Below are 14,685 nucleotides of genomic sequence, written 5' to 3'. Positions count from 1 at the left end.
TTCTTTATGTCCCATCCGTCCATCTTGACTCTTCCGTTCACTCTTTCAGCCCATTCTGTTGCTCCTCCACTCCCCCAGTGATCACTACTTGATGCGCACTTTCTTTCCCATCGCCGTCTTCGGCGACACCGGCTTCAACTCTGAACTATAAACACTGAATGAATACACTCAATCTGTCATTCTCAGCAGAAACCCCTTCTGTTTTCCATCTTTTTTTCTCTCTCTCTCTCTCTTCAAACCGTTATGTTCCCAGTCATTTCTCCCTTCTCCCCCCCTCCTCACTCTTTTGCTCCCCTCCTCCCGCGCTGGCTGAGTAAGTGCTGCAGCATCAGTGCATGTGTGTATGTGTGAGAGAGCAGCACAGAGCGAGAGAGCGAGAGAGAGAGAGAGAGAGAGAGAGAGAGAGAGAGAGACGAGTGTGTGTAAGCGGAGTGTGTGAGCGCGAAGCACCGGGGATCCTGAGCCTGGAGGGGAGCCGTGTGACGAGAGGGGGGCTCTTCTGCCTGTGGATGTATGTGCCAGGACAGCGTTTTTTTTTGTTTTGTTTTTTTTTCCAGGCGAGCGTACATGTGCGTGAATGTGTGTGTGTGAGACGGGGAGTGTGGGCATGCCAGCGTGCGTGTGTGTAACAGTGTCGTCGATCAGCGACGGGCTCTTCGCATTATGCAGCCGACGGTGCTCATCACACTTTGAGGACTGACTCATCTAGACCGGGCTGTGGAGACAGAGGAGACGGAACAGAGAGAAGACAGATGGATGGAGAGACAGGAAGACAGTTTTAGGCTCTTGATGCTTTGGGTCCCTGTAGACCATCCAAAGGTCTAGTCCATTTGTGGGACGCCAGTAGCTCCACTCCGGCCCCCCTTGTTCCCCCTCAAATTGGAATTGCAGACACATACCCAGACAGGTAGCCAAAATTGCCACAAAAAACCCTGAAAGGAAAATAAATTCCCAGTCGTCATCTGACTTGAAGGAGCCATTCATTTCTGCTCCACGGAGTAGGACAAGAGGGTCTCCTGTCTCTGCGGGGTCTTTTTTCGCTTGACATCGTTCTTTTTACGGGGGGTTGCAGGATCCTATCCTGGCAGACGAGACGGGACAGACGCAGGCATGGCTCGCCTCAACTGGTGCCTGGCTGCCGTCATCAGCTGGGGCAAGTTCCTCTTCGCCTGCTTCTTTCCTCTGCGGGGGGCCAAGCGAGACAAGGTAAGACTTCGCGGAGGGGGGGCTGGGGGGGGAAGGGGGGTTGCTGGGAATGGGAGCCCCGAGATGGGATACAATGGACTTAAGAGGATGAGTTCTGCACATGTCGTCTTTCATGTCAACCCATGCAGGTGACTTCTACAATAAATGCCAAAAAATAGATCTGGAATTCTCATCCTGCATGATATATACATCTGGATGGGCCTCAGTCATTCCATTGCATGCAGCCGGTTTTACCTAAACCACCAAATGACGTAGCTGTGAAAAGGAGCTTGGGCGACTGGTCATGGACCATGGGCTTTGGAAGACTGGTTGGTGTCCCTCTAAGTGCTGATTCAAGGTCAGTGTTACATCTCCAAGTGGTCTCCAGGCAGCTGCTCCAGATAAAGATGGTGGGGAACCATTGGGATCACATTTTGCATATGCCACTAGAGCCAGGCACTTGCAGCAACCACCTGGAACAAATGATGGTTGCTCCTGATACATAGGGTCACCTTGCTTTCGGAACTGCAGAATTCTAATGCACCATTATTGGGGGTTTGCGTATTCCCATGAAAGAGCTCTTGATTTTTTTCCCCATTCATCTCCTGCCATTGCACGTCATGCTGTATTTGCTGGTTTTTGACGAGGGTTGTGAGTCTTTCATCCCTGCGCCATACACCGATGGCACATGTGTGTGAGCAAGGAAGGCCAAGCGGAGTTCAATGAATCCTATCAGCTGAACGCACACTCTGTCTCTTTGTCTGTTCCCCTGGAGCCAATGTTATTAGCAAAACCTGGAGCACAATCTTTGCTTTTTTTGCGCTTCTGTAACATAATCAATCATGTGTAACAACTAAATTTCCTCTTACACTTGCACACATGCGAAGGAACAGTGCCTGAGGTGATCCTCTGATGAATGGTGATGGGTGGGATCATTTTTGGAGGTGATTTTTCTTCCCCTGCCTTTTTTAACCATCTCTAGAGCAAACCTTTTTTTAATAGCAGTTGTCCTAAGGCAGGAAACACTGACCAAATCAGCTTAATGCACTGCACCCTCAGCAAAAATAACCCATCCCTACGTGAGAATATCACCATAAAAGTCAAGACACCTTTTGGGACTTCCTTGCGCCCCTCGTTTCTTTCATTCCCCCCCTTTATCTTTCGCTAATTTTGCATCATGAAAAGCTCAGATCTCGACCGTAAATATCAGTCAAAAAAGGTTTGAAACTTGCACAGCTGTAGCTCTCTGCTGGTGCGTATGAGAACCGTTTGGTGTTCTAAAGTCTGGTAATGATGAAATTTCGCTTGTGGTGACGCCGTAGCGTGGCAGTGCTGCAGCCGCCCGTCTCTTCAAGCCCCAACACCCTCCCACCAGCACCAGCAGCAAACTCCCCCCCTCCCGCCCCATTGCCGCAGCTCCTTATCTCTACACCCGCGCTCAATCCCACCACACTCCCCTTGTCGCACTCTCTCGCATGTGTGTGTAAATGCGTGTGGAGCTTGTTAGTGCCTTTGCAGACACACACAGTCATTATTTATCTCCTCGACCCTATGCAATGTATCCCCAACCCATTATGTTCATTCAGTCACAGCTTTTGCACAGCCTGTCCTCTCAGCATTGGCATTTTTTTTTGCTTCAATCTCGAAACGGGGAATTTTTCTCACTCTTAGAAACACTCTTGTAGAAAATCTCTCAATAAATCAATGCGGTAAATGAAGGTTTTTGCACCATTTTTTTTAAATTGACCCCAGCCTTATTATTATAGAGGGGGGTAGCTCTGATAGGCACACCTTCAACTCTTGTACCTGCACTGTAAAATGGGACTTGTCACCAGGGATGTACCCTTGTTAAGGTATGGATATGGTACACTTGCACAGTCTACATTTGCACCCTTATACAGTGGCAGGAAAATCCATTTTGCCCCTTAATAAAAATGCTATTTTATGTCATTTTCTTCTTCTATCTCAACTTGTTTCCAGTGCAACTTTTTTAAGGTCTTTTGCAATATTAAAAAAATTAATTGTCTTCATCCAAGTGGGTTTTGACACATTTTTTCAAGAAATACATCATTTTTTTCTCGTACCTTTAGTGCTATTTATCATTCTAGATTGTTTTGGTGTTGAGTGTTGGAGTTATTGGCCAATATTATTGCCTTCTCTCAAATATAATGGACACAAAGAATACTTTTAAAGAACTCGACAAGAACCACTGTTTCCACAAATCATGACCCAGTTCCTCAAGATAATTCACAGACCTTGTTGCGAGCAGTTTCATGTCAGAAATATACAACCCCAGTTCTTAAGAAGTTGGGATGATGTGTAAAACAGTAAAAAAAAAAAAAAAAAAAAGTATTGACAAACACATCATTTTTATCAGTTTTAACATTAAGTTCTTAAAACCCAGAAGCCTGAGTAGGTTTAGGGTCAGGGAAAGTGTAAGGATTAGGCCCAAAAAATCTGAAGTTTCTAAAAGTATATCTGTCAGGAAAAAAACATCTTCTTTTGTAAAGATAACATCTTCTTGTTTCTACTAGAAACTGATGTAGTTCTAAGGTCTAACTTTGTTCTAACCCACTGGTGTGCAGGTGGGTTTAAGTAAAGTAAGTTAATATATTGTATTTGTACAGTTTTCATTTACGTCTAAGATAAAGTCCAAACTTTTTGGGAATGTATATACTGAAGTACTATAAAGAATATAGTTCCTACATGAAATTGCTCACAATGAGGTCTGAGAATGTGGATATCTCTACGATTGATATATCCAACACTGACACCAGAACATTTTTACATTAATAAATAGACTTAGGTGTAAGAGGAAAAATATGCATTTTTGTTTCTGGGGTGTACTGTCCCTTTAAAAGACTAAGAGAGTTTTTGCACCGATAATTTGACACAAATATTCACCTTTTCCTCTCACTCTAGCAAAAAATATTTTTTAAAGTATATGCTGAGACTGGTCTTCCCTCAAAAACGACCCCATAGTTTGTTTGTACGGGGAACAAAATATGTCCCATATTTACTTTTGAGACTGTCCTATTTAGTGTTTAAACTCTCTTTTATAACACCTTACCAGGAAGGTTTTTGCCCTAACCCTAGATTTTTTGTTTTGTAGCATAAATTCAACAAAACTGCAGCTTCTTTTTTTTTTTTACAACTGCAAACCACATACCGTTATCGGTACCATTATACTTTATTTACTCCACTTTTATTTTTTTAATACTTTATTGCAAGGCTTCTTACTTTCACAAACATAATCAGTCATTTTGTTTTCTTTACAATATTGTACCTTGAATTTTTTTTTCCTTTTTTTCAAGGTATATATTCACAAAGTAAATAACAAAAACATAGGGTAAACAGACAAACATATATACAAGGCAAACTGGTATTTCCCAAATGAGGATCTCCAAGAAAAGGAATAAACAACAAACTAACGACAACAACAACAAAATAAAAAATGAAAAATAAAAAATAAAAAATAAAAAATGAAAAATGAAAAATAAAAAAAATAAATGAAAAAAATAAATAAAATAAAAAAATATAAAAAATATAAAAAAGGAAAATAATTAAATACATTTAAAAAAATGCAAATAAAAACTGGTATTTCCCAAATGAGGATCTCAAAGAAAAGGAATAAACAACATACAAACGACAACAAAAAAAAGGAAATAAATTAATATAAAGAATAAATAAATAAATAACTAAATAAATGAAAAAATAAAATAAAAAATACTAAAATATACTAAAATATAAAATTTACTCCACTTTTAGAGCGCTCCGCTCTGTACCTCAAACCACAAATGCTCATATGATTCATTATGTGTGGTTATTCTGTCATTTAGGTCGGTGATTTTGTTTTATTTTTGATTCTGGCATGTACTGTCCCTTTTAAAGGCCTACATATTTATTCCTGATATAGAGTTTTTGCACCTCTAATTTGACAGAAATATTTCATCAGTATATATGCTACATGTAGTTATATCATGATCAAAACTACTGACGATTCCAACTAAGGGGTGTGCCATATCGTATCGCTCACGATAATATCAGTATATTTTTTTCATGGTTAAAAAAAATGCGTATCATGATATTGGCAACGTTCCTACTTCTTGATGTAGTGGCGTAAGGTTAACATTAGCTAACAATTAAAGTTGTTTTAATTACAAAAAGTTACTCTCTGTCGCTAAACACATGCAGCTTTCAAAATAAGAGCACAGTGTGTTAACAGAATCCACCACAGAACTTAGAAGAAGACTGTCAAAATAAGATGCCTTAAATAAAACATATAAGAACCTTTATTCTCCTTTACAAAATGTCATTAAAATATGCCCCCGGAACCCCTAAATGGTTATTTTTTATTATTTCCTCATACATTTTTTTTCTATTTGCCAACTGTTGAGATTTGCACTTCACACTACATTTTAGATTTTTATTTATTCATACAGACTAAAAAAAAAATCATATTTTCTATATCTTTTTAAGTATTTCGTAATATCGTCAAGAATATCGCAAAAATAGCCTGAAATATTGTGATATTCTTTTAGGGCCATATTGCCCAGCCCTAATTCCAACATATAATATTATTCATGCAATTATTGCAACAAGTGGCACATTACAGATATATTGCCTTTATTATATATATATATATTATTCTGCACTGGAATTCAACTCCTTAATACATACTCCTTCTTTAGACACTTTATTTGTTTTTTTACATTACATTTTATTGTATTTTATTGTATTTTTATATTTTATTGCTTGAAGTATGCCTAGGTTGTTCTTTTTATTTAATTATTTAATTGTGTTGTCATTGTCTCTGTGTGTAATGCTGCTGCTACACTGTAATTTCCCAGCTTGGGATAAATAAAGTATATCTATCTATCTATCTATCTATCTATCTATCTATCTATCTATCTATCTATCTATCTATCTATCTATCTATCTATCTTTCAACCACTGTAGCATTGAAGCTGTCAGTGATCTCTCCCATGTTTTTTCATGGGAAGAATGACTAAAAAAGGCTTTTTTACGACACTTTTTGCAGCGTGCATGACAACTCATTCAGTCTGTTGCTCCTCCAGCTGCAGCACTCCAGCTGGTCACGTGACCGCCTGGGAGGTGAAAGTGGAGAGGTAAGGCTCTGTGTCTTCCCTCCAAGGACCGCTGTGAGGTGTTCAGTTTCCATGGCAACGCGGCTCACACGGTCCCCACATGATAGAGCCGGGTTACAACGGGAGATGGGCTCGGAATAGTGTCGGCATGTGTGTGTCTGACTGTGGATGTGTGCTGGTTTTGTAAGGAAGAGATGGAGGGGAATGTGTAAAGGTTTCCTCCATGTGTGTTACTATGGTGACACTACTGTGGTACTCCTCTCCTGGATTTACTCACATCCTCACATCCATCCTCTCCTCTCCTGTTTCCTTTTTCTTTCCTCGTGTCTCCTCTCGTCTCCTTTCCTCTCCTCTTTAATTTCCTTTTATTTCAGTGAATTATCTCTCCTTGTCTCCTTTCTTTTCCTCACATCCTCTCGCTCCTCTCCAATTTTTCTTTTCCTCTTCTTTTATTTCATTGAAACATGTCTCCTTTCCTCATGTATTCTCTAGTCTCCTTCCCTTTCCTATCCTTTTTCATGCTCTCTTAATTTCCTTTTATTTCATTATTCATTATTATATATTCATTATTTTATCTCCTTTCTTTTCCTCACATTCTTTCTCCTCCTCTCCAATTTCCTTTTCTTTTCCTCTTCTTTTATTTCATTGAAACATGTCTCCTTTCCTATCCTCTTTTATGCTCTCTTAATTTCCTTTTATTTCATTGAATTATCTCTCCTTTCCTTGTCTCCTTTTATCTCCTTTCTTTTCCTCACATCCTCTCTCCTCCTCTACAATTCCCTTTTCTTTTCCTCTTCTTTTATTTCATTGAAACATGTCTCCTTTCCTCATGTCTCCTCTCGTCTCCTTTCCTCTCATCTTTAATTTCCTTTTATTTCAGTGAATTATCTCTCCTTTCCTTGTCTCCTTTCTTTTCCTCACATCCTCTCGCTCCTCTCCAATTTTCTTTTCCTCTTCTTTTATTTCATTGAAACATGTCTCCTTTCCTCATGTATTCTCTAGTCTCCTTTCCTATCCTCTTTTATGTTCTCTTTTTTCCTTTTATTTCATTAAATCTCTCCTTTCCTTGTGTCTTATTTTATCTCCTTTCTTTTCCTCACATACTTTCTCCTCCTCCAATTCCCTTTTCTTTTCCTCTTCTTTTATTTCATTGAAACATGTCTCCTTTCCTCAGTTTCCCTTCCTTTCCTATCCTCTTTTATGTTCTCTTTTTTCCTTTTATATCATTAAATCATCTCTCCTTTTTCCTCATGTCTCCTTTCATTTCCTCATACCCTCTCTCCTCTTCTCTCCAATTTCCTTTTCTTTCCATTTCTCCTTTTTTCATTTAATAATCTCTTTCTTTTATTTCATTGAATCATCTCTCCTTTCCTCATGTCGCCTCTTCTGTCCTTTCCTTTCTTTTCCTCTTATGTTCTCTTAATTTTCTTTTATTTCACAAAATTTCCTTGTCTCCATTCATTTCCTCACATCCTTTCTCCAATTTTCTTTCTTTGTTTCTCCTCTTATTTTATTGAATCATCTCTCCTTTCCTCATGTCTCCTCTCATCTCCTTTCCTATCCTCTCCTCTTTTATGTTATTTCCTTATTTTACTGATCCATCACTCCTTTCCTCATGTATTCCATCATCTCATTTCCTTCCATTTCATCAAATCATCTCTCCTTTTCCCCTTTTATTCGATTAAAATCATCATTTCCTTAAGTCTCTTTTCATTCCCTCACATCCTCTCTCCTCTCCTTTCCTCTCCTCACTTTCTGTTTCTACTTTATTTCATTGAACCTTGTCTCCTTTCCTCACCTCTTTTATGTTCCCTTAATTCCCTTTTATTTCAGTGAATCATCTCTCCTTTCCCCATGTTTCCTCTTATCTCCTTGCCTTTCATTTCCTCTTATTTTCTGTTCCATTTCTTTTCTTTCATTGGATTTTCTTTTGTGTCCTTTCATCTCCTCTTCTCTAAAATCTAGTTTCCCTGACACAAAATGACCAAAAAAGACACAAAATGACCAAAAAAAGACACAAAATAACTAATAAAGACACAACAAAAGACACAAAATGAACAAGAAAGACACAAAATAACTAAAAAAGACACAACAAAAGACACAAAATGACCAAAAAAAGACACAAAATAACTAAAAAAGACACAAAATAACTAAAAAAAGACACAAAATAACTAAAAAAGACACAACAAAAGACACAAAATGACCAAAAAAGACACAAAATAACTAATAAAGACACAACAAAAGACACAAAATGACCAAAAAAGACACAAAATAACTAAAAAAGACACAACAAAAGACACAAAATGACCAAAAAAGACACAAAATAACTAAAAAAGACACAACAAAAGACACAAAATGACAAACAAAGACACAAAATAACTAAAAAAGACACAACAAAAGACACAAAATGACAAAAAAAGACACAAAATAACTAAAAAAGACACAACAAAAGACACAAAATGACCAAAAAAGACACAAAATAACTAAAAAAGACACAACAAAAGACACAAAATGACCAAAAAAGACACAAAATAACTAAAAAAGACACAACAAAAGACACAAAATGACCAAAACATACACAAAATAACTAAAAAAGACACAACAAAAGACACAAAATTACCAAAAAAGACACAAAGTGACTAAAAAAGACACAACAAAAGACACAAAATGACCAAAAAAGACACAAAATAACCAAAAAAAGACACAAAATAACTAATAAAGACACAACAAAAGACACAAAATGACCAAAAAAGACACAAAATAACCAAAAAAAGACACAACAAAAGACACAAAATGACCAACACCTCTCCTTTCTTCTCCTCTCCTCTCCTTTCTACTCCTCTCTTTTCCATCTGTTACCTTGAGTCCTTTCCTTCTTTTCCACCTTCTTTCCTTGCCTTCTTCCCTCCTGTCTCCTCTCCTCGCCCTTTCTGTCCTCTCCTCTGTATTTTGTGTTTACTTGCCTCCCTATTCATTTAACTAATGTCCCCTGGGGCAGTAAATTCACATCAGGCAGTAGTGCAGACAGCCCAAAGAGAAGAGGGTGATGGGAAACCTGTCTGCTGAATGGCTCCTTATTCTCCCCCTCTAGATTGCCTCTCCAGCATATGCACGAAAACCTCATTCATTGCTCGTTGTATTTTATCACACGCTCCCAACTTACCTTCCACGCTGAGTAATGCCGTCCGACCGTGGCGAGCGGCGTGCAGGTACCGCGCCCTGAGAATTGCAGACTTGTGGCCTGAATGGCTGGCTGTATTCTGGAGCCGGCCGGTGATGGATGCTTTGTTATTTTAGCATTAAAGCTTTAATGTGATGGATTCTCCAGCGACAGACTGCAGAGAATGTGGAATACTTTTTCTTCTCCTCTCTTCCCTTCTGTTCCATCACAGTTTTTCTTTTGAATATCTGAACATCTTGGATGTGTTAGTGGTCAAAGACGCGTATGTTATAGTCCCAAAAACCTTTAAATAGGTTCCGGCCTGCTAATGTCATTAAGCTCCATGTGTAAGCAGTGATCCTTATGATGCAGTCATTTTTTTTAGTCTTTTCTCCGCCGCCATCTTGCTGACGTGTTAGTAATGAATGGCGGATGTCACACTCAAAACGTGTTGGGTCGAACAAAAGATGGACTTACACCCAGGAGAATAGGGCTCGTGTCCCATGTGAAAACAAAAGTGGACAACTTTTTACGATTTTCTCGTAACTAACATATCTCTCGGTTTGTTAATCATGTTTTTTTGCGTAACTTTCATGGCTCATGTCGGACAACAGACTTTAATCCAGGAGAACAGGATTCATGTCCCATGTGAAAACAAAAGTGGACAACTTTTTACGTAGCTAATTTACGCTTTTTTCCGTAAGTGACGTATCTCTCGGTTTGTGAATCAGGTTTTTTTGCATAACTTTCATGGCTCATGTCAGAAAAAAACAGACTTTAATCCAGGAGAACGGGATTCGTGTCCCATGGTACAATAAAAGTAGACAACTTTTTCCGTAGCTAGTTTACACTTTTTTTCGTAAGTGACGTATCTCTCGGTTTGTGAATCAGGTTTTTTTGCGTAACTTCCATGGCTCATGTCGGACAACAGACTTTAATCCAGGAGAACGGGATTCGTGTTCCATGTGAAAATAAAAGTAGACAACTTTTTACGTAACTAGTTTACGCTTTTTTCGTAACTAACATATCTCTGTTTGTTAATCACGTTTTTTTGCGTAACTTCCATGGCTCATGTCGGACAACAACGGACTTTAATCCAGGAGAACGGGATTCGTGTCCCATGTGAAAATAAAAGTAGACAACTTTTTACGTAGCTAACTTACGTTTTTTACGTGACTCCCAGTTTGTGAATCACAATTTTTTTTATTGTAACTTTGTTTCTAACAAACAACTGACTTTCACCTAGGAGAACAGGGCTCATGTCCCATGTGAAAACAAAAGTGGACAACTTTTTACGCTTTTTTCGTAACTGACGTATCTATCGGTATGTGAATCACGTTTTTTTGTGTAACTTTCATGGCTCATGTCGGACAACAACAGACTTTAATCCAGGAGAACGGGATTCGTGTCCCATGTTACAATAAAAGTAGACAACTTTTTACATAGCTAACTTAAGTTTTTAACGTAACTTACAATGCTCCCAGTTTGTGAATCACGATTTTTTTTATTGTAGCCTCGTTTCTAACAAACAACGGACTTTCCCCTAGGAGAACAGGGCTCGTGTCCCATGTGAAAACAAAAATGGACAACTTTTCCCGTAGCTAGTTTAAGGTTTTTTTTTTTAAACTGACGTATCTCTCGGTTTGTGAATCACGTTTTTTTGCGTAACTTTCATGGCTCATGTCGGACAACAACAGACTTTAACCCAGGAGAACGGGATTCGTGTCCCATGTTACAATAAAAGTGGACAACTTTTTTTACGTAGCTAACTTAAGTTTTTAACGTAACTTATGTCGCTCCCGATTTTTTTTATTGTAACTTCGTGGCTAACAAACAACGGACTTTCACCTTGGAAAACAAAAAGTAAGCTACTCCTTGCGTAATTTAGTTTTTTTTAACGTGACTTTTGTAACTCACATGGCTCCCGGTCTGTTTTTTTTAATGTAACTTTTGTAGCTCATGTGACCCTCGTAAAACCATCACTTAGTTTTTTGTCCTAAATCTAGATAAATGGTTTTGTAGCCTAAATTCACTGAAACTTTAGCCTTTCTTTACAACCACAAGCCGTGCTTGTATGTATAATGACGTGTGCTCTTTTTAGAGCACTCCGCGGTATCGTGAGCTGCGAAAGTGCTCATTTTGACGCTCATATGTGTCATTAGGGTTGATATTGACAAATGCCATTTTTGGTTGGAGATCTTGTTGGTACAGACCTGCTATTGTCATTAGTCTCCAAGTATCCAAGATGTTTTTGTAAAACCTTTATATGACACATATTTATGCTGCAGTCATGTTTTTATGCTATACAGTACAATTTAAGGGTTCCTAGACCCTTTCCAAAGCATGTTTCAAGCATTTACAAAGTGCATTTTCAAGCTTTTCAAGCACCTAGCAGCAGTGGTAAATGACATATGTATATACAGTACATAAAGTATGCACAGCATACTTATTATTTCACTTCTTTGTCGCATTAAACGTGATGGATTCTCCAGCGACAGACTGCAAAGAATGTGGAATACTTTTTTCCTCTCTCTCTTCTCTTGTGTTCCATTTAAATATTTGAACATCTTGGATGTGTTTGTGTTAGTGGAGCTAGTGATCAAATATATTATAATCTCCCCAAACTTTAAATAGGTACAGGCCTGCTAATGTCATTAGTCTGGGATTTAATGGGGAGTTTTACTGTCCCATGATGGTCTAAATTCCCTTCTCCGTGAGTACAACTGTGGGAAATAAAGTGTGTGTGCCTGCCTGTGTGTTTTCAGTAAGTTCCGGCATGTTGCATTGGGAATAAGGGAATAAGAACCTGACCTCGCTGTGCAAAAATGTTGTACAGAGAAAAAACACTGCTCCAAATAGCTGTCCCAAAATCAATGCTTTTTGCAGGTAGTAAAATATCACCTAAATGGCTGTCGTGGCTGCAAAAAACAACATTTAACGCATGCATGAGGTGTATGTGTGCATTTCTAAAAGCCATCTGCAGAGAGTTGGTTGGAGGCCACTAGAGGCTGCTAGCAACCCAGTTTAGACCAGTTGGCTGCAGGAAGAAAGTGGTTGTATCAGCCACCAAATCCATTTAAAAACCAGTTCTGCGACACCACAACTGGTAGCATTCCCAACGATGGGTCCACACATTATCATAATAGACTGCACACAGGGTGAGACACGCACACAAACACATGCACAGATTATGTGTCAGGTTCGCCTATGGATTGAGGTAACTGTTACAGTGGAAGTGATGGAGTGCAGCAGGGATCAATAGAGGGTGTTTTCTCAAAATGAATTGGCTCTTAGCTCTTTATGGATCTGACTGTGGAGTGATGTAATGTGCCCGCACCGCTGATATAATGTTGATTCAGTGCTTTGCTTTACATAGATGTACACATGCAGAGAGCGATCCCTCACACGTGTGTATAGGAATTTGTGCATGCGAAATATTTTGCATATGCATTAAATACACACAATGCATTAATTTTGTAAGCGATTAGCCTTTATATGACACATCTTTATGGTGCAGTCATGTTTTTATACTATACAGTACATTAAAGTCAAATACAAGCACCTTTCAAGCATTTACAAGGTGCATTTTTTAACCTTTTCAAGCACCTAGCAGCTGTGGTATATGACAGATTTATATACAGTACATAAAATATACACAGTATATATATTCTTTCACTTCTTTGTCACATTAAATTTGATGACACTGTGCTATAAACAGCCAGAGTTATGTTAAGAGCATTCGACAGAGGGGTGATGAATTTAAGTTTTCAGAATTTTTGACTGGATTGGAAGTAAACTTTGCATCCTAAATGTATTACTTAAAAAAAAAAGGAGACACCACATTAAAATTCAAGTGTTTTCAAGGATTTCCAGCACCTGTAGGAACCCTGCCTCACCCAATGTCCACATGAAGTTCCATTAAGGCACCATGGAGAGGACAAAACAGCTGTCCATTGTTTTTGTCTCTGAAAGTTACCCTGATGATGTCATCAGGGTCATTTTTCCTAATATGTTGATCATCTCAATCTCTAGTTTTAAGTCTTTTTCAATACAGCATGATGTCCCCTTTAGATGCTTTGATGTCTGGCTACTTTGTGACTTTGTGAACCACGGTGTTGCCCGGTTTTGGGTTTTGTCCATGTTTTTGTCTTAGAAGTTTGACACCTTTCAGAGTTTTTATGATTTCATAAACGTTAATTGCAACATTGGATTGTCTTAAAATGTCCAGTTGAACTAAAAGAAACTCTGAATCGGCTGTTCATTATTGCTTGACAACCCAGCTAGCTAGCTAGCACAATCATTAGCATACCTCCACTCTCTCTCCCTAAATATGGTCATTTTTGGCTCAAAGAAACCAAGATTGCAACAGCGAAAAAACCAAGATGGCGACTGTCAAAATGCAAAGGTTAGGGCTTCAAAACCAAAGTCTACAAACCTGGATGGATAACGGGTCCACGTCCACTTCCTATACACAGTCTATGACTTGTGAATGACAGTTGTTTTTTTTTTAACAGAAAACCTGAGTTACCAGGATTTTTTTGGACAAAGCTATTAGGTTACATTATGGGAAGTGTAGAATTTTTGGATATTTACTCATACTTTAGGTCAAGAAACCTACGATGGTTCTTTTTTAATGTGTATCCTACAAGTGTTTTATGATATACTGATTTACAAAGAAAACCCCTTTGCTCAAACCGCCCTTTCCAAGCAGGTCGGAGAACCACAGTGGCCTTCAGGTATCAAAATGAAAAACGCCCTCTCTAGAATTTGGTGTGTACGTTCTGGGCTACTATAGAACCACAGACTCTAGGGAAGAGGACCTGCTTCCTAGGTAGATATAAGGACTCATTCTAAGCTGACGAAAATACGACAATTCTTACCTTCAGGTGTTTTAGTGCAAAAAATGATGCCAGCTTTCTTGCTAAAACACAGAATATCAACAAGAAGAGCAATGTACTCGTTGCCATATGGTAATTATTTCATGCATATGTGCACATGACCCTTTGTGCATGAGACTGCATATGCATGTGTATGCAATATGTGTGCACCACAGTGATGAGCTCAGCTATATTTTCTAATGCTTCCCACCAACTTGTGCAGCAGGTACCTGTTGGTTTCTCATTGTTTGTCCGGCCGTTCTGCTGCGTCACAGCAGCTGTCGAGTCCTGCAGATATTTCTGAAGGAAGAGTGGAAACAGGAAGAGGTTGCCGATGAAAAATTGAAGTGACATT

The 14,685-nt window shown here is 38.7% G+C and overlaps 1 protein-coding gene across 6 annotated transcripts in view; it reads left to right on the top strand.

Moving 5' to 3' along the window:
• The first annotated feature begins 427 nt into the window (after nucleotides 1-427).
• tns1a (tensin 1a) overlaps nucleotides 428-14,685 on the top strand; it is a 163,374-nt gene continuing 149,116 nt past the window's right edge. For 5 of the 6 annotated variants that reach the window (XM_059327620.1, XM_059327624.1, XM_059327622.1 and 2 more), the window contains exon 1: nucleotides 428-1,206. In XM_059327620.1, coding sequence (XP_059183603.1) covers nucleotides 1,111-1,206 — 96 coding nt within the window. In that variant the 5' untranslated portion in view covers nucleotides 428-1,110. The remainder of the gene's footprint in view (nucleotides 1,207-14,685) is intronic. The other variant, XM_059327623.1, reaches the window with a different exon arrangement.

This window comes from Centropristis striata, chromosome 24 (assembly GCF_030273125.1).
Source record: "Centropristis striata isolate RG_2023a ecotype Rhode Island chromosome 24, C.striata_1.0, whole genome shotgun sequence".
Taxonomy (NCBI): Eukaryota; Metazoa; Chordata; class Actinopteri; order Perciformes; family Serranidae; genus Centropristis; species Centropristis striata.
Note: the sequence above shows the minus strand (reverse complement) of the source record. Positions and strands in the feature narration are given on the sequence as shown.